General features: G+C 23.3%; 4 protein-coding genes across 6 annotated transcripts; all 4 read right to left on the bottom strand.

The window, feature by feature from the left end:
* Nucleotides 1–307: 307 nt before the first annotated feature.
* LOC127289772 (lipid storage droplets surface-binding protein 2-like) lies at nt 308–4,335 on the bottom strand. Its single transcript, XM_051317938.1, has 4 exons — nt 3,974–4,335; nt 3,067–3,388; nt 801–1,086; nt 308–666 (listed from the first exon to the last, which is right to left on the bottom strand). The coding sequence occupies exons 2-4, from the start codon at nt 3,367–3,369 to the stop codon at nt 422–424; spliced, it is 834 nt and encodes a 277-aa protein (XP_051173895.1). The 5' UTR covers nt 3,370–3,388; nt 3,974–4,335; the 3' UTR covers nt 308–421.
* A 1,157-nt stretch (nt 4,336–5,492) lies between these two features.
* Nucleotides 5,493–8,720, bottom strand: LOC127289771 (lipid storage droplets surface-binding protein 2-like). The gene is made up of 4 exons (XM_051317937.1): nt 8,553–8,720; nt 6,807–7,152; nt 6,470–6,719; nt 5,493–6,390 (listed from the first exon to the last, which is right to left on the bottom strand). The coding sequence occupies exons 2-4, from the start codon at nt 7,140–7,142 to the stop codon at nt 6,125–6,127; spliced, it is 852 nt and encodes a 283-aa protein (XP_051173894.1). The 5' UTR covers nt 7,143–7,152; nt 8,553–8,720; the 3' UTR covers nt 5,493–6,124.
* A 1,098-nt stretch (nt 8,721–9,818) lies between these two features.
* Nucleotides 9,819–14,380, bottom strand: LOC127289946 (lipid storage droplets surface-binding protein 2-like). Its single transcript, XM_051318278.1, has 4 exons — nt 14,198–14,380; nt 12,536–12,867; nt 10,517–10,763; nt 9,819–10,429 (listed from the first exon to the last, which is right to left on the bottom strand). Exons 2-4 carry the CDS (start codon nt 12,845–12,847, stop codon nt 10,179–10,181), a joined length of 810 nt encoding a protein of 269 aa, XP_051174235.1. The 5' UTR covers nt 12,848–12,867; nt 14,198–14,380; the 3' UTR covers nt 9,819–10,178.
* Nucleotides 14,381–14,718: 338 nt separating this feature from the next.
* Nucleotides 14,719–20,797, bottom strand: LOC127289781 (lipid storage droplets surface-binding protein 1). Of its 3 annotated transcripts, none has more exons than XM_051317947.1 (8): nt 20,637–20,797; nt 19,024–19,166; nt 18,702–18,875; nt 18,153–18,345; nt 17,839–18,017; nt 15,680–15,937; nt 15,395–15,493; nt 14,719–15,175 (listed from the first exon to the last, which is right to left on the bottom strand). In XM_051317947.1, exons 1-8 carry the CDS (start codon nt 20,734–20,736, stop codon nt 15,059–15,061), a joined length of 1,263 nt encoding a protein of 420 aa, XP_051173904.1. In that variant the 5' UTR covers nt 20,737–20,797; the 3' UTR covers nt 14,719–15,058. The 3 variants fall into 3 exon arrangements, with proteins under 3 accessions (XP_051173904.1, XP_051173905.1, XP_051173906.1); XM_051317948.1 differs by having other exon boundaries at nt 17,839–18,014; XM_051317949.1 differs by lacking the exon at nt 20,637–20,797 and adding an exon at nt 20,139–20,368.
* Nucleotides 20,798–21,025: the final 228 nt, after the last annotated feature.

The following is a 21,025-nucleotide window of genomic DNA, read 5'->3' as shown; positions in this document are numbered from 1 at the left end:
ATAAATAAAATACGACTACATTTTCTTCTATAAGAAAAAAAAAATAATTTAACAGTCTTACATTGACAAAAAAAAAAAATAAAAAAAAAAAAAATTAATTACGGTTATACGTATATAGTATTATTAATTGTATCCTAATGACATTTGATTAACTGATTTATCGGCTGTGTTTGTAATGTATGTGATTAAATATTAAATTATCGATTAAAAGTAAAATTAATGTGTTTTATTTTTTTTTATCTCTCCTTATATATATATATATATATATATATATATATGGTACAATAAATTACAAAGGCAACATAAAGACGAAAGATTAAATGTTTTTTTTAATACAAAATTAATTACACACCACTTTCTATATATATAAAAAAATCGCTTATTATTTTAGATATGACGGAATATAATTATTGTTTTTTTTTTACATGAGACCAAAGAAAACGAAATTACTTATTGTTTTACAAAAGAGAGTAATCATCCATTCGAAACATTTGATTATTTGAAATACAATTAAAACATGAAGTAATAATATTAAAATTTCTATTTTATACATATGCTGCAGTCTTTCAATTAAGGCCAAATAGATTCTTCTCGATGCTCTGTTGCTGAATTCACTTAACCTTATTACTGTATGATGCAATTTTGCATGCTCGCTGCATTCACTTTCTGTATGGGGAAAAAATAAATTTACCTTTTCTATCATGGAAATTTTTTTTTTTTTTATGGGAAATATATTTTATAAGTTTTGAATTATTATAAAATTCTACGTTTATTTTGAAAATATTAAATTTAATACAAACCTATATGTTTATGAGTTTCATATAAAGGATTTGGTAAATATTTGTCCAACATTAATTCAGCAAGATCTGTGGTATTATCGACAGTTTTTAAAATATTAATTCCAGTTTCGGTGGACATCATTTTGTCAGCTTTCTGCCAACTGTAAATTCTCAAATAATGTGCCTTATAATATGTTCGTAATGTAATAATTCTCACACGTTGCTTCGTTTCTTGTTTGAAATCCTTAAATGTCTGAACGGCAGGTTGAAGACGTTTGGATACTATTGATTTTGTTCGATCGAAGATCTAAACATAAATTTTTAATTATTCAATGAAATGAATATTTATTTTTCATTATTTTTAATTAAATTTTAAATTAAAATAAATATTTAATTTTTTTTTCAATTATTATATAATAATAAAATGCTTCTGTCCTAACTTGAAGTTGGCCTTTTCTGATTTCACGTGTTTTTTTTGAATAGTAATCTTATGACGTGTCAAATTTTGACAATTCTTTTTCTCATTTTTGCCAAAAGTTGTATAATTGTGTTTCCAAATTTCGGAATAAGTTTCTTTAAAATTCCAAATTCGAAAATTCAATTCACGAAGCTTAAGTACACAACGTTTACCAACGAAATTTTTTTAAAAGTTGTATATTGATTCAAAAATTGTACAAAAAATTTATGATGAGAAAAAAGATGCGCCAGAAAATTTCGTACAAGATAGTAATTTGAAAAAAATTTATTTTTAAAAATTAATTTTTAAGGTACCAGGGGCCAACGAATACCTATTAAATATTAATTATAAAAACACAGGCCTCGAATCAACTTAAAGACACAAAAAAAAGTCGATTTAGTCGATTTATATTCCAAAAAAAATGTGGATTTGTTTTTTATTTTAACAAAAATATTTTACAGATTTTTAAATAAAAAAATTTTCTTTTTTAATAATAATCCCTTTTCGAAGGGTTAAAGTTGAAATTTTTAGAAATAATTAAATTTCAAAAGATATTGTTAATTTTCTAAACAATTATTAAATTTAACAGAACTAAAAATAATTTATCAAACAATTTTTGGAAAACATTTTTTAAATTTAATTGAATTTTCAAAGATTTAAAATTGAGATTTTTGAAATTAATTGAAACTTTAAGTGTTTTGTAATTAAAATTTTAGATGATTTCACTAAAAATTTATTAGAAAATGCGGACAAAATACAATAATTTGAAAATCATTTTTAATTGAAAAATGGTTTTAGATAGTTGAATTTTCAAAGAATATTATTAAAATAGTTAAAAATAATTGAATTTCCTTAGAGTTATAATTGAAATTATTAAATTTCAAAGAAAAAAATTTCGATGGAAAATTTTATAAATAATTAAATTTTAGATTCTTTTAAATTCAAATTATTGAAAATTCAATTAATTTTGAATTCAAATTTTTGAGAATAGGTGAAATTTTATTTGATTTTAAATTGAAAATTTTTGGGGAAATAATTGAATTTTAATTGAGATTTTGGATAATAATTTAATTGAAGTTCATTATTGATTAAAAATTTGGATAATTAATTTTGAATAGAAATTTTAGAAAATAATTGAATTTTATTTCATTTTAAATTGAAAACTTTGTAAATAATTAAATTTTAAATTGAAAATTTTGGATAATTATTGGATTTTTAATTGATTTTGAATTAAAATTTCGGGTAATAATTGAATTTTAGTTTATTTTGAATTGAAATTTTTAAAAAATAATTCAATTTTATTGTGATTTTTTTTAAAATTATAAACAATTGTTAAATTTCATAAAAATTTTAATTGAAAAATAATTTTGATATAATTGAATTTGTGATGTATTTCATTAAAATTATTAAAAATAATTAATTTAGTGAAGAATTATTTTAGTTCAAAATTTGTTAAATAATTGAATTGAAGAAGATTTGAAGAAGATATAAATTTTATACTAAAAAAATGTATTTTATTTACATTTTTTTTCAAATGTAAAAAAAAATATCGCATTTTATTAAAATAAGTCGATAAAAGTCGTATTTTTGAAAAAAGTCGGAAAAAGTCATATAATCCGAGGCCTGTAAACATATAATTTTCATTATTATTATTATTTAATATGTAATAATATTCTAATAAATTAAATTATTTTTGATAATATTAATCTTTAATTTCTTTATAACAAACAAATATTCAATTTGGCACGCTTGCGCGCATTTAATTTTGCTAGTTTTTAATAATTTTTTGTTTAATTTTGTCCCCCCCCCTAAAAAAAAAATATTTCTTACTTCTTTTGGTTCCTCTTTAATAATTGGTAATTTTACTTCGACAAAGTCAAGACCTTGACATAGTGTTTTGTCCAATGTATATATTGGTTTTTCCATTAACCTGGCAACTGGTAACGATTTCTCAAGAACAGTACTGACGACATTCTCAACTCTGCCAAATGCCCAATTTGTCAATTGATTGGCACCTTTTACCTTGCCATAAACCTCAGTTGATTTATCCCAAAGATAATTAACACTTGGAATTTGTAATGCCCGATCAACAGCTTGTATACGATAAATAGGATCCTGTATTTCCGGGTCCATTTTAAAATTTTTTTACATCCTGTAAGAAAGAATTATTTCTATTCTCTAAAATTAAAGGAAAATTATTTCGATATTTAAACAAAGAGATTTTATTTAAATTACATATTATTATTTATTACATTTATTCTGTCTATTTGTTATATTTAGACGTTTAAAATAATTTAATTGCAGGGGGGGAGGAGGAGGGCTTTCACATATCAAGATCTGCGGTCAAAAGGGTGTCTATTTAATATCAATAACAAAAGCCGAGGCTAATAAATATAATTATATTTAACAAAAGATTATATTTTTTGCGCTAATTACAAATTTTAAAAATACAATTATTTTATTATTTTTTTGCAATTTTTTATTCAAACAATAAAATAATATTTTTTTTATAATTAATTTGCTTTTATAATAGAAATAATTTTTTATTTATTCTTAAAAAATAAAAATTGCAACAAAAAAAATTATAAACATTGATATTTGAAAAAATAAATTTGTTTATAATTAAAAAAAAAAAAAAATTCTTTCTACAGTCCCGATGACAATTGAAAAAAAAATGTCAGTAAAAAGAATATGTCAGTTCTCGTGGTAAAAAAGCAAAACAAAAAAAAATACTCACGGATATTTTGCTGTTCGCGGCGACACGATCAACTGATTCTGAATTGTTATTTCACGCAAAATGTACCTTGATCTCTGACTCATTTGCGGAAAAATCTTGTTTACTTCGTTCACTGACCGTCCCGGAATTTATTTTTTTTCTTACACTATTATCCCTATATATATTTAAATTTATGAAAAAAATTTCATTCTTATTTAGAAAATTTTGGAAAAATTTTTAGAAAATTTTAAATTTAAAGATGTACACTTTCGATTTGTGTAGCCATATTGGTTATTATTATTATAAATTAAAAAAATTAGTTGTAATAGTAGCCGTGAAGGTAATGCATTTGTACACGCAAAGGGGTCCAAAGGTTGTGTGTTCATTATTATTTTGTCTCACGCAACTTGGTCGATACCACTTGAAACGAGTACGACTTTCACGATTTTGCGCAACTCAACAGAGATGTCACTTGTCTAAAATTCTGTGATTCAAAATTTTAAATAATCTTCTTTTTAGAAAGCATAAAAATAATTATCTAAAATTTGCAAAAAAAAATAGAATTACAAATAAATTTCAATTATTTTTGATATTGCTTGAAAATATTTATTATAGATATGTTAATCCTTTAATACATTATAAGATTTATAAATACTTTATATATAAAATTTTTTTTTTTTTGCAATAAAAAAAATATATATATTATAACAAAAAAGTTTTTTGACAAACTTGCGATATAAAATGATTTTCACTCTCAATCAGTGGACGCTGATTTACTAATCATACGCGAAAATTTTATCCGTATGTTAAATACAGTAAATCATTTTAAGGGGTTTTAAAATTTCTTAAAATATACAAGAGTAGAAAAACTTATTTGAATTTATCACATTGTTCACTAAAATATTTTTAATAAACTTTTGAAATGTATTTTAATAGTCAAATTTTGGGGTCATTTCAAAAATTTTCCAATCAACTCTAAAAATTACAACGTCGATTAATTCATATATATTTATATATCATGTATAAATAGTTTTTGCATTGTTTTTATTTTACACTCGATTCTGATGAAAAAAAAGGTATTCTTATTTTTTAATTGGTTTTGTATTTTTAGAATATTAGGAAAATGAATCAATAAATAGAAATACGAATTATTGAATTAGGAAAATAGGAGCAAAAATACGCAATTGTTTAAAAAATAAGAGTGCCTTTTTTTGTGTATAGCAATTTAATAAGAAAAGTAAAATACTGGTATAATGAAATAATTCAGTTCATTACATTAGTGATTTTTCTATTAATTAAGATAGAAATTAAATAGAAAATTTTTGAATTAGAAAATGAAAATGTAAACATTTGTAAAAATGTTACAAATTAGTGAAAATTTATCGAAATAATAATAATGTTAAATAATTGTTATTCGGGATTCGACTTGTTTAAACGTGTTCATTTATCGTCGTGTGAGTTATATTTTAAAATTTCATAGTTCTTTAAATAATAAACAAAAAAATACATTTTAATGAATTGCAATTCGTGTTTTGACCTGTTAAAACGTGTTCAATTATCGTAATATTTAAGAAAGGTTTTATTCTAATAGTTCTTTGAAAAATCAGAAAAATTCAAATGAATCAGTAGTAAATTAATTAAAAGTGAATGATAATTAATTAATAATAAAAATAAATTCGATTTCAAAATCAATTAATGAACTAGTGCAATAGTTAAATAAGTGAAAGACAATTGAAAAGCATTCTAAGAAGCATTCAAAGATCTTAGGAAGTTTGTAATTACTGAAAAAATTTCATTAAATCAGTATCTCTACTTTTTTTTAAACTTATTCTGACAAGTTTATAAAATGAAATATATTTATAGAATTTTAAATTGACTTTGTAACAAAATCAGAAACTTCTTGCTAATATAATCAAATATGTTTTCATATTAAATTAGTATTAAATATATGTAAATTTTTCGAAAAGACGTCAAAACTAATTGACACTTTTATATATATACAGATTTATCAAAAAGGACAGCATTTACTTTCTTTGTTGAATGATCAGCAAGAATTTTGTTTTTTTTTTGTAATTTGAAAGCCTCTCACCTTTTTTTCACTCTCTATATTAGAATAAGTTAAAAAAAATTTAACTAATTCAGAATTTAGAGAGTATTAATTAAAGAAATAAATTATAATTTCTGTTCCATTTTCTCTGAATGAGTTGGTGAACTATTTTCTGATCCAGATGGACTTCCTTCTTTTTTATCGAGATTCAAAAAATGTGTGAGATGAAGAATTGAGACAACATTTGAAATGTACATTGAGACGTCTTCTTTTTTAATTGTTTTTAGTTGAGCGGAAACTGAATGATAAACACGATTAGCTGTTTTCGTTGACAATTGACCAATTGTTTGTACAGCGTGTAGAACTTTATTCTCATCAGCTGAAACTGGTGCTGAAATATTTTAAAAGAAGTTGAAAAAAAAAAAATTAGGGAAAAGAAATTCAATATGTTTTACAATTAATTTAATTACCAGGTTGAGCATCTTCTCCAGGAATTGGTGGGAAGAAATGATCCAATAATTTAGTGACAAGAGCACTCGTACTGTCAACACCTTGAACAGCTAAAGTACCACAACGTGTGTTAAGAATTTCATTAGCTTTGTTTATGCTAATTTCCTTAAGTGATGAAGCCTGTTGAGTTGCTGATTGTTTTGCAGTCATTAATTTATCAACAGTCGGTTGTAATGAACTACTCATCACTTCTTTGGCTGCATCATAAATCTGCAAATTTAATTAAATAATCTTCCAATACATACTACTAGAATCAAAATTTTATCTATCAAAAAAAAAATAATAATAATAATATACCTGTTGAGGTGGTTGTTTTACTATTGGTACTTTTTCTTCAACAACATCAAGACCTTGACATAATTTTTGATCAACAGCGCTTATTTGTCCTTCGAATTTTTTTGCTAGAGGTGTTGCTATTGGTGCAGCTGCTGCAGTGGCATAATGAAGACCAGCTTCAGCATGACTTAATGCCCAATTAATTAAATGATTTGAATCCTTTAGATAATTATATGTTGAACCTGTTCTTTCAATTGCGGAATGTATCACAGGAATATTTTTTATTCGATCTATTGCCTCTAAATGAGGAGATCCATTGTTGGTAGGCGATGTTGGAGTTTGAGGTGGTGATGCCATTTTATATTTTCTAAAAGAAAAAAAAACAAACCTTTATAATATTTACTACTGAACTTTAATATATATTTTTTTTTTAGTGAAAAATATTTATTCTACTTTATTAATGAATTATAAATAGATATATCTTAATCTGGAATTTGGACTTCTGACATTGGTACAGTTAAACGTGTTCTTAATGATTCTTCTTTAATAACCAATTTTCCTCATCAAAACAAGAATCTTACCTAAATTACAATGGTCAAAGTCCACGTCAGTGTTTATAGTGTGACGCATGTGATTTAAATTGTGAACGAAAAAAAAAATTTTTACCTTCAAATATTTAACAAATTTTTATTAATAATTTAAGTTATAAAATATTAAAATTAATTATATAACCTATTAGACATAACACTTTTTTTACATAGAAAAAATTGACTATCAAATTACGTTATAGTTACGTTTATATTAATTTAAAAAAAATTTATTTAAACAAATGTTTAATTATAAATGTAATGCGCTCAAGAATAAAATTAATCTTTTCTAAAATGAACATTAACGTTTCGTCGAATAATTTAATTTATATGTAAATTATATAGAAAAAACAATTTAGAGCCAATTAATGTAAATTTCGCTCTTTTTATTGAGAAAAAAAAGTTCCAATTACTTTCTCTCCTTAAATTACATCTCATTTTACTTTAGTTTTACAGAAATGACTTTCTCTTAACGTATATTTTACGTTTGAAATATAAAAAAAATGTCACATATATAACTCGGTTGATATGATTCATATAGCCAGTTAAGATAATAATAAACATTAAATTGTTAATTAATATTTCGAATAAAAAAAAAAAATAAACTTTTTTCAAAAATTCGATTTCTCTTATATATATTACCTTAATTTTTTTTCTAAAAAAATTGATATTATTTTTATTCATGTATCAAATTTAATAATCTTTTACAAAACAAACTTGAATATATATAGTTTCATAAGTTAAGTGACATTAACTCCGAAAAATAATTTCTCCTTCTACTATCACTTAAAGAATAATTTAACAATAAAAAAGAGAAACCTAACAAATAATAATTTCTGGTAATAATCTTTATATTTAATAAAAATTTGTTACAATCATTATTATTATTATTATTATTTCATTATTAAAAATAAATTATACAATAGAGAAATTAATTTTTAATTTTCAATCATTGTTAAAAAAGTTTAATTATAGAAAAATAAATATTATTACAGTAAAATTGGTATTTATAATATCGTTAATAAAAATGAATAACGTGTTGATGATGTAACAAAACGCAATAGTACACGATTTAATTTTTCAATACAATGAATCAATTTAAAAAAAAAACATATTTTATTTGCCATTTTTAAGATAAAATATTTCAAAAAAAAATTTTTACAAATAAATTATTACTTACTGTTTTAAATAAATAATTTCACCAGGTAAATTTCAAATATTCTTTTATTCTTAGAGACTTTTTCGATTGAATAGAGCAAGAAATGAGCTGATACTGAAATTTCAGAAGAATATACACCGGTAGTCACATAGAGAAGCAGCTGGAGAGAGGGTGTACCGGTTTCAGTGCCGTACTCTACAATTTTTCATTTATAAAATTTAATTAAAAATAAAGATATAAAAAAATTCATATAAACAATTGTTTATTTTATAATTTTTATTGAGAAGAAAATTATTTCAAAAAAATCACTTCACTAGATTAAATAATATTAAATTGTTAATATTTTTATTATATATATATATATATAATATAATTATTGAATTTAAATTATTGTTATCTATTATTAATAATCGAAATAATTATAGTTAATTAAAATAATATTTGTTTTTAAAATTATAATTAATTTAACTTAATCCCTTTATAATTACAATAATACAATTTATTTAAAAAAATAAGATTTAACACAAAATAATAAATAAAATAATAATGGGTAATAATTTAAACAAATAGAAAAAATATAAAGAAATGTTAATATAAAAAATATAATAAAAAATATAATTATATACAAGGGAAAAAAATTGTTTAAATTAAAAAAAATTTAATATATATATATACATATTTTAAATAGTTGACAATAATAAATTATGTAAAAATTAAATAAATTATGTAATAAAATTTATAATGTATAAACTAATAATAGATACACTTGAATTGATACTTTCCTGAAATAATTACTGCTCTTGCGCAGAAGACGTGGGGGTCATATCGTTGGAACTTTATTACTCATCAAATGATCAGACCATAACTCCCGATAATATTTATATACTTTTAGTGACGTTATTCAAAATCATTTACAATCATCAAATCTCACGCAATAATTGTTCCTATTATACTATTCATTAGAATTTTGTTTATTTTTATTTATTTATTTTTTTTTCAAGTATTAAGACCCAAACTTAATATAATAGTACAATTACAAATATTCTGAAAATTTAAAATCATATATTTTGAATTTTAAATTTTAATTTAAATAAAACTTGAAGAAAATAATTTATTATTTACAATAATTTTTCTATTTTAATTAAATAATTGTTCATTTAAATGCATTTAAAAAAATTTTATTAGTTTAAAAAAAAAATAGTATAAGTACATTTTTCATTCAAAAATTATAGAATTTTTTTACTATATAAAATATTAAAATAAATATTTTGTAAAATAAGTACTCAATTTATATAAACAACCACCATTTTTTATTGGCAAAAAGCATAAAAAAAAATATTTTCGTAATTGAAAAAAAGGCAATAACTTTAATCAATAATTAAATTGATATATGTGTACATGTATAATTCTAAAAATATTATATAATTGCAAATCTTTTTTTTTTTTTTTTTTAATCAACCTAAACTCTTCAATCGATTTCGATCATAACTCATCATACAATTATTGAATGTAGATTGAATTCTATCTCTTGTGTCTGTGTAAATGAGGAAAAAATGTAAAATAATATAACAAATGATACTCATATGAAAAATAAATACAAAAATCAATGTCGTTTTTGTCGTGAAAATAATTGTACGTGTTGAATTTTCAATTTGTCTTCTCCTTCGATTTTGTTGGCGATGTTGTGATTGTTTGCACTTTACCGTTGATTGCATGCAAATAACGTGTGATATGAAGAAATTCCACAAGTGAACCAATATATGCCTTTAATATATCTTTATTTAATGTTCGATAATGATATACCATATTTGAATAAACACGTCTTGCCGCTTTATTTGAAAGACGTCCCATTGTTTGCAATGTATGAAGTAGTTTATCATCTTCGGCTATAGTTGATTCTAAAAAAAAAGAAAAAAATAAAAACAATTTTCGATATAAGCGAAAATTTCAATAAAAAATTAAAAAAAAAAAAAATAAAAACTAACCAGATACTTCTTCTTCACCAATAGGTGGAAAATATCTATCAATAAGTCTATCGACAACAATTGCAGTGGTATCAATACTCTGCACAGCAACAGATCCATAATGTGTGCTCAAAATTTGATTAACCTTGTTCCAACTGATTTCCTTCAGTGATGCGGCTTGCGATATAATAAGATCATTTGCATGTGAAATTGTCGAAACCGCTGGTTGCACTGTTTGTAAAGCCAACATATAAGCATTTTCTATAATCTGCACCAAAAAAAGTTCTCAATATTATTATTTTTATTAGAAAATTCATTTGTTATTTCAATTTCTTTTAATTATATGATAATTATTTTTATTGTTCGTAATTAAAAAGAAAAAATTGATTTTTATGTAACGGTTGCTATGGAGCGGTTACTATAGCAACGATTATCATGGCAATGGTTGCTATGGTACCACTTACTATGGTACCAGTAACTTTGGCACAAGTTACTTTGGTACTAGTTACTATGGTACCAGTAACTTTGGTACCATTTACTTACTGTGGCACCAGTTACTTTGGTACCATTTAGTTACTATGGCACCAGTTACTTTGGTACCATTTAGTTACTATGGCACCAGTTACTATGGTACCAGTAACTTTGGCACCAGTTACTTTGGTACAAGTTACTATGGTACCAGTTACTTTGGTACCAGTATCTTTGGTACCAGTTACTTTGGTACCAGTAACTTTGGTACCAGTTATTTTGGTTCCATTTAGTTACTATGGCACCAGTTACTGTGGTACCAGTTACTTTGGTGCCAGTTACTTTGGTGCCAGTTACTTTGGTACCAGTAACTTTGGTACCAGTTACTTTGGTTCCATTTAGTTACTATGGCACCAGTTACTATGGTACCTGTTACTTTGGTACCAGTAACTTTAGTACCAGTTACTGTGGCAACAGTTACTTTGGTACCAGTAACTTTAGTACCAGTTACTGTGGCAACAGTTACTTTGGTACCATTTAGTTACTATGGCACCAGTAACTTTGGTACCAGTTACTTTGGTACCAGTAACTTTGGTACCAGTTTCATTGGTACCAGTTACTTTGGTACCATTTAATTACTATGGCACCAGTTACTATGGTACCAGTTACTTTGGTACAAGTTACTTTGGTACCAGTAACTTTGGTACCAGTTACTTTGGTACCATTTACTTACTATGGCACCAGTTACTATGGTACCAGTTACTTTGGTACCCTTTACTTTGGTACCATTTAGTTACTGTGGTATCAGTTACTTTGGTGCCAGTTACTTTGGTTCCATTTAGTTACTATGGCACCAGTTACTATGGTACCTGTTACTTTGGTACTAGTAACTTTAGTACCAGTTACTTTGGTGCCATTTACTTTGGTACCATTTAGTTACTGTGGCACCAGTTACTTTGGTACCATTTAGTTACTATGGCACCAGTTACTTTGGTACCATTTAGTTACTATGGCACAAGTAAATTTGGTACCAGTTACTGTGGCACCAGTTACTTTGGTACCAGTTACTTTGGTACCAGTAACTGTGGTACCAGCAACTTTGGTACCAGTATCTTTGGTACCAGTTACTTTGGTACCAGTTACTTTGGTACCAGTTACTTTGGTACCAGTTACTTTGGTACCAGTAACTTTGGTACCTGTTACTATGGTACCAGTTATTATGGCAGCAGTTACTATGGCAGCAGTTATTATGGCAACAGTTACTATGGATCGGTTACCATGGCAACAGTTACTATAGAGTGGTTACCATAGCAATCCTGATTTCTGTTAACGAAAAATAATCATTTTATTTTAATAAATGTATTTTTAAAAAAAACTTTCAATGTTAATAAACTCAAACTATAAATATTGTAAAAAAATTGTTAATTTTTAATGAGTTAAATTACAAAATTTCTATTCCTGAAATCATAAGATAAGAATTTTTTCACAACTATGTTAATGTAAAAATTTCTCATTTACGATATTCAATATCTTTAAATAAAAAATAAAAAAAGTCTGAAAAATAATAATAACCTGTTCAGGCTGTTCCTTGACCAATGGAACTTTTTCTTCGATTTTATCGAGGCCCAGACAGAGTGTGTGGTCAACAAAGTGTATTGGAGTTTTAAATTTCTTGGCAATTGGAACTGCAATTGGTGCAGCTTGTTTTGTTGCTTTTGTTAATGAATATTCAGCAGTTGATAGAGCCCAATTTAATAATTGATATGAATCTTTTACTCGCGAATAAGTACTTGCCGATTTTGAAAGGGCAAATTCAATTGTTGGTAAATCGAGAACACGATGAAATATTTCCATTTTTGGTAAACGTTGTGTCTCTGTTGTCATTATTAATAATAATAATTTATCTAGAAAAAATTATTAATTAATATTATAAATATTATTATGTAATGTTTATTTTCTAATTAATTGTATTTTAAATTTAATTTATATAATTAATTCATATTTAATGATATTATATAATAATGATTGAGAGATAACAATTTTTTGTATATTAATTTTTTTTTTTTAATAAAAAATATTTATTCCCAGTAAAAATTCTTATCCGTTTAATTTTTAAATTATTTTTTTATTGATTTAAAAATTTTAAAAACATTGCGGAGAAAATTTCTATAATCTCTCAATCATTGATATAATGTACCACATGTTTTTAAATACATACATCTTTTCATTCATTTTTTTTTATGCAGATAATTTTTTTTTTTTGTTTTGATTTTTTATTTTAGCAGATAATATATATCTTAATATTATTATAATTCTTATTATTATTATATTAATTATAATAAATATTGTAAATAATTTTTACCTGTTATTATCTATTGATAATAAAAATGAAATTTATCAAATATATCGATTATTAAAAAAATATACAATAACAATTGATATTAATATCAATTAATTGAATTTGAAAATTTTTTTATTTGGTTGAAAAAAAAATTATTTAAAAAATTTTTTGTTAAATATTCCTTTAATAATATTTATAATTAGTGAAATTCGTTTAAATATTATTAAGAATTTAGAAAGCTTTCACTTTCTCTGTCACGAGGAACTTTCTGAAACAACTTTTTTTTCGGAATATTTTCTTGGTTGAAGAAGTTCAAAGGGGTTATAAACCTCTGCGAACAGACAAGTTTCTCGTCGAAGAGAAAGTGAATTATCGACTTTATTATTGTTAGTAAGTATAGGTGCAAATCAGCTCTATTATTTGTGAAGATAAACTTTTCTAGGTATTTGTTTCAAATTTTAAAAAAAGATAAATAAAAATATAGTAATCATTATAGACAATAAATTTTTATATAATTAAAAATAATTTATAGATTAAAATTACTAATTAAAATTATTAAATAAATAAAATTATTTTTTATTATTTATTTATTAAAGAATTACAAAATAACATTATAAACATGTTTAAAATAAAATCCACTTAATTTTTATTTTTTTGAATATTTTAAATTTCTTATTTTTGAAATTTGATTTTCTTTTTGTTACACTTAATTCACAAATAATCACTAAAAATTTCTATAAATATGTTTTATTTAAAATTTAAAAAAAAAATTTTTAATATCTTTTAAATTTTTTTAAATTTATTTGAATATTTTGAAGAATAAAAAAAAATTGAATAAATAAATTTCAAATAAAACTTTTTCTGTAATATAAAAAGAAGATTTTGGTACTTACTCAATATATATGAAAGCTGTCAGAAATTAATGAAAACGTGTATGATTGTTATAAAAACGATAGTGGCTGGCTAAATACGAAATATGAAATGATCAGTTAAAACAGATAAAAACCACTTGAAACAGTCGAGACACATGCGCAATGAAGAGAATTTAAACTAGCCAATGAAAGTGCAATACTTTTAAAGAGAGTTCTACCGCGAATGCTAAATGATTTTAACACTTGCCTGTTACAGGATTAAAGTCCATCACAGAGAAATCTTATGAGATATCTGCAGGCGCATTATACTATATATCTTTCTCTGCATTTCAATTGGCGTGTGTCAATTTTTTTTTTTTTTTTTTTTAATAATAATCCATAAAAAAATAAAAGTAAAATTTTAAAAAATTATTAATTATTAATTAAATAATTAATTAAAGTTTTATTTGAAACAAATTAAAATTTTAATTTTATATTAATTAATGTTTAATATTAATTTTTGTATAGAGAAATTTATATATGTATATCAAAAAATTGTAGAAATTTACAGTCACACCCTTTATTATAAAGCTCACTTTCAATTAAATTTATTACATTTTAGAAGCAAAAAAAATCTTAAAGAAACACTTTTACATTGTGTCAAAAAAAAAACCTATCACTAAAACTAAAAAAAAAAAAAAAATGCTAAGAATTAAAAATACATATTTATTTTAATATAGATATTCAATTTCTCATTCAATCTGACCATTTGTCTCCGCATTTTTAAATTTTTTCTTCTTCTTCTTCTTCTTTAATTTTATTCTTCTTTTCGTTTTGTATCTCCATTTAATTCCTTTAAAAATCAATAAAACCTCTTTTTAATTTCTTTAAAATTAAATATTGTTATTCAATTCCATTCACAGGTGGATTGGACGAGATTCTAAGATGATTATTATGATTTTGATTGTGATTTGCTTTTTGAACTCGAGGTCTACCTGCCAAAAATGCAGCAAACTGCTCCTGTAAAAGAAATTCTTTTTTTCAAAAATAATGAGATTTGAAATTTTTGCAGAATATATTATAATTTTCTTATTTATAAAATTTTTTTATTTTATAAAATATAATTTTATATTTATAAAAAAAAAAAAAAAAAAAAAAAATTTGAAACATAAATTGTTTTTAAAACACAAATTTACATATCTTAATACATTAAATCATTTTTAAAATCGTATTACGTACTAATAATCGATTTGTTGTTGAATTAAGCCTGTTGATTGCTGAATTCATGCCTGCTGTACTCATTTTATAAGCATCTTCCTTTCTAACAATTGGCGCTGCCTAAAAAATTAGAAAAGGAATTTTTTTTTTTTAATATAAAACATTAAAATTAAATTTTTTGTCATTATTTTTATTAATGAAAAAACAAAATTTTTATTTAAATTAATAAATTTATATATTTAATAAATTTAAATTTTTTATATAAAAACTATAATAGTAAAATATAATTAATTTATTTATAAAAACCTTAATGACAGCATCTGCAACCGCAAGCATTTGATGTGAGATTGTCAACAGCAATCTACCAAAAACTCGTGGTGATCGTGAAGCAAGAATTGCAGTTGCATTCACTAAATGAACAATTCTACGTGTAAATTCACGTGTCAATAGAACCAAAAGCTGTTCCAATGTTGCTGGACGTGCTTGATTTTCCGGTTCCGGTAAACTTAATGTGGCCCATAATTCCTTTGCTTTTTGATAAGCCAGTTTAGGATCCGTTGCTATCTATAGATTTAAATTTCAAAATTTTTTTTTATAATTTTTAAATTATACAATATTGAAAATTGAAAAATATACTATTTCCTCTCATTTTAAGAAGCTACCACATCTAATAATCTTCTAATATCTATATAATTGTTTTCTCACTAAATCTGAATTCGTAAAAATGTTTACTAATTTGAATTAGTGACTCACTTTTTGCTTCTGAATTAGTAAAATTTTACTAATTATTAGTAAATTTTACTAACAATTAGTAAAATTTTACTAATAATTTTTTTTACTAATTTTAAAAAAAGTTTACTAATTTGAATTAGTGACTTACTTTTTGCTTCTGAATTAGTAAAATTTTACTAATTATTAGTAATAGTATTTTACTTATTTAGTATTAGTATTTTACTAACAATTAGTAAAATTTTACTAATAATTTTTTTTACTAATTTTTACTAATAATTAGTAAAATTTTACTAATTCAGAAGCAAAAAGTGAGTCACTAATTCAAATTAGTAAACATTTTTACGAATTCAGATTTAGAGAGTTCGATTATTTAAAATATTAAACTATTTTTTTTTATAATTTACAATTTTTCGTTGTAATTTTTTTTTTTTATATTAAAAGTGCGAATGAATATGATAAGTGCATTCTCGCAGCTGATTCGCATTATTTATCACACGTTTCTTATAATCCGACACGATGAGACATATATATATATATAGTATTATATACGATTAGTCCAGTGATGAACGGTATTGCGTGTTATCTAATAATAATAATACAAAGTTGCGAGAGATAGATAAAATATATGTAGAAAACAATAAAATATTTAAAAACTTTTCACTTTATTTCATTCATATATTTTCACACTTTTGAATATATAATAATATTAACGACAAATAAGGAGCTCTCGTTTTAATATTTCGGCTAATAAAACGTTTTTTTTTTTTTTACTTTTCCCATATACCCAACCAAAAATTTCAGTATTATACCAAAGTTAACTACTGGCGCAGTACTAGTTCAGTATTGGCTGCCGAGGCTGGGCAGTACTGAGCCGATATTGAGCCAGTACTGGCTCAAATAGATTTTCTTTTAAATTAATACTACTTTACAAAAAGTTTTAGAGTGAATCTGACGAATCTTTTTGTTTAAATATTTTGTTTATAAAAATTTTTTCATTTTGATTTTATTTTTGAAAATTAAAAGGTATTTTATTTTGCTTTTTTGTGGGTAAAATTATTTAAACAAAAAGTTTCCTGAGACTAATTCCAAAACAGTTTGCAAGCTCTTTTTTTATTGTTTTCAAATATGCAATAAATCAAAAAAAATTTTAAACGATCAAACTAAAAATAAATAAAATTTTTTATAAAAAAATTAATAATTTTTAAAATAAAAATTTTGAAAAAATTTTCTTGACAATTTTTATTTAAATATCGACTATTTTTTAAAAAAAGGAAATGAAAAAATTAAATAAATATTTAAATAAATAATAAAGTAGAATAGTAATTAAAGTGGAAAATTCATGGTTAAATGAAGTTTTTAATTCGATTCAAGAAGATATAAATAAATGCGGATGCTTGTTAAGCGAGTTTACTTTAAAAAAAAAAAATGATAGATATAATTTATCAGAAATCATGTAATTCTGGAGTTTATATTTATAATTCAACTATATATTCAATATAATTCTCATGTCAAAGGATTATAAAGTAAAGATTTTTTTTTAAAATAATCTAATCGTTTACTAAACGTATGATAAGAGTATGCATAAATAAATTATTTTAAAATAATTAATTATGAAAATATATTTTCTTTTTTTAAAAGTTTCTCCATTTTTCTATTAATTTAAAATTTTAATTTTTACTAAGTAAAAAAAATTATATTTTCTACAAAAATGTGATTTTTTCCAAAAAACTTACGAGTTCTGCTACATAGAGAAGAACGGCAATACATTCTGTTCCTTGATTTTTAAGTGCTTTTGCTTCCAATAATGTGCGTCGTGTAAGCCTTCTTTGTAATTTTCGAGAAAATCGCGCACCATGTTTTATTGTTCGTACTGTCTTACTTGTTGATTCAACGGGAGCATCCACTGTATCTACTAGAATTAAATAATTTTTTTTTTTAATTTTTGTTTTTTTTGAATATTTTTATATTAGAGAAAATAAAATTTATATTAATTTATTATGAATAAAAAATTTTTTTTTCACTCTAAAAAAGATACATTTTTTTTTACCTTCAGCAATTTTATCACTTGGATCTCCTGGTAAATAATGATCAATATATTGATCAGCAACAGACAATGCTCCATCTAATCTATCAGCTGCAACATTAGCAGCATGGCTACCAATTTGTTTCATGCTGTCCGCTCTCATTAGAACTGGTTTTACAATTTTCTTGTTCACATATTCTTTCGTATTCCAGTACATCTTAATTGAAATTTTATGCATTAATAAAAAAAAACAAAAAAAATTCCTTTTTTGCCTAATAAATATTAAAAATTTCAAAAAAATCATATTAATTCCATTTTTTTTTTAATAAATATAGCGACTTTATAATTAATGTAATAAATTCCTCGCAAATGAATAAATAAATTAATTTCTTCCTCTATTTTTGTCGAAAAATTATATAATGTGAATTTCTATGATTTTTTTTTATACCTAATATATTGAAGAAAAAAAAATTGCATTCACTTTGTTGTAAATTTTATTTTACAGTTAGAAAACAATTTCGGGCAAAAAAAAAAGAAATAAAAAAAGGAAGTAAATTTAAATTTTACACTCACAAGTTGAGGAGGCAGATGAACAGCCGGTACTCTCTGTTCAACAATATCAATGCCCTTGCATAAAATTTGATCAATCGTTGTTATTGGACCATTGAGAGCAAAAATTGCCGATTTTGCCGAAGCTAAAGATTGCTCAACTGTGTCTAAACTCCAATTCATCAATGAATTTGATCGCTAATTAATATAAAAAAAATTATATTATTATTTATTAACATTATTTTCACAATTATAAAAAAATTCAATTTTTCAATTAAGATGAATGAAAAAAAAATTCACACAATAGTTTAAAATAATTTTAAATAACAATAAAAAATAAACGAACCTTAATCATTTCATAAACATTTCCAGCAATGTAGATACTGCTTTCAACAATTGGAAAACTGGAAATTCTGGCAACGGATTCAAATTGCGATAGATCTGAGTGTCTTCGTTTAAAATTTGATCGTGCCATATCGCGGTAATTTGCTGTAAATTAAAATTTTTTTCATTACAATATTTAATTTTTTTTTCTAATTTCTAATAATTTTACTAATAATTTTTATAATAATTTTTATAATAATTTTTTTTCAACTAAAAAAATTATTTCTTTTAAACAAAAATAAAATGTAATTAACTTTCGTCAAGTTGCTATAATTTCAATGAAAACATTACTGATAACAGACTTTGTCACACTTTCATTCTTTTTAGAAAAAAATACAATTTAAAATAAAAATCGTCTCTATCTTTTGTGTATGTTTTTTTAAGATTTATTTATTTTATTTCTAATAATTATATGACAATCCAAATACTTTTCTCCGCTCAATATTCGCCATTAAATAGGTACATTATTTTTTTTATATAAAATTTAATTTCAGATAATTAGATGTGTACTTTTATAAGAGTATCCGTTTTGTTACGAAAGTCAGATATATATTCCGATAGACTTTGAACTTCATCAGAGTAGCAAAAGTTCTGAAAACTTCGAGTAAAGGACGCAATTATTTACAAAACTTTTGTTTAAAAAATATTTCTTTTTCATGGGATTTGTTATTAATAATAAAAAAAAAAATTCTAAAAATAATAAAGCAATTATAACTCTCTTTTGAGAAATGTGAATTATTTTTACGTAACTAATAAATTAATAATTTAACAATGAAAAATTAAATAAAGAAAAAGTGTTAATTAAACGAAAAGTCGAATTTAATTACTAATTTTCAGTTATAATTGCTTTTTCAAAATAAATTTTCATTTACAAATAGCATATGTTATTGAAAAATTAATAATTTTGCAAATAAATATTAGAAGTAAAAAAAATCCATTTTTTTAAACTTTTTTTTTTTTTAAAACAATAAAAAATTAATATTCCAAAAATAGATTTATCAAATTTTGTTCCTTTCTCATTAAAAAAATTTTTTCCATTAAAACAAAAACAAAAAAAAAATAAAATAATCAACTTACAGTTAGTGATCGTCATAATTTTTTGTTGAAATTTCCAAATAACGGAAATTAATTCACAAAATGTGTGTCATCACACAGGACAATTAAAAAAAAAAAAAAAAAAAAAATGTTTCAAAACGTAACAGCGAAGCGTGAACTTTGTAAATTAATGTAATGCATCGTAAAAAAAATATGACGCGATTAAAATCTCTAAGTGGCTGTTTGAGCCGGAATGAATCTCATGCCGCGAATGATGTTGAAAATATATATTCATGAATTTGCGCGATTCGCATGCACACACGTAGATATGCTTTATATATATATATATATTTATTATACTTGTCGGTCAGAAGGTTTTGTTGGATTTCACGGTGAAGGTCGCGAGAGGCGTTGAGATTCACACATAATTATTTTTTTTAATAAATATAATAATAAACTAAATTAGTATTAAATTTTTTTTGATTTTGCAAATTTTTATACCAATTTTTTTTTTTTTAATTAAATAAAAATTCTTTTTACCCGCAATATTATAATATGAGAGAGAAATTTTATATATTGATGTCCAAGTGGAAAACACACGATGTCGACTGCACTTCGTTAGTTGCTGACAGTATCTCATCGGTTTGACCTATGACACATCAATTATATATGGGCACAATGACGGCGCTTTTCAATTATTATAAAATTTGTGCCGCCTTTGGTGTGACAAAGTCGAATAAAAAAGAAAAATTGTGTCAGTGAAATAAAATTGAAAGTTTCGAAAAAAATTAAATTTCATAAATTTTTTTTTTGTAGATTTTTTCGTTTACTCTAATAAAAATGACGAGTAACATTTTTTAAATTAAAATTAAATTGAATCATAAAATTTTGTCACAAAAAAGAAATATGTATGGAAAAAAAAAATGTTT

This window comes from Leptopilina boulardi, unplaced genomic scaffold (genome assembly GCF_019393585.1).
Source record: "Leptopilina boulardi isolate dan_hultmark-lab unplaced genomic scaffold, ZJU_Lbou_2.1 LbouV2_51, whole genome shotgun sequence".
Lineage (NCBI taxonomy): Eukaryota > Metazoa > Arthropoda > Insecta > Hymenoptera > Figitidae > Leptopilina > Leptopilina boulardi.
Note: the sequence above shows the minus strand (reverse complement) of the source record. Positions and strands in the feature narration are given on the sequence as shown.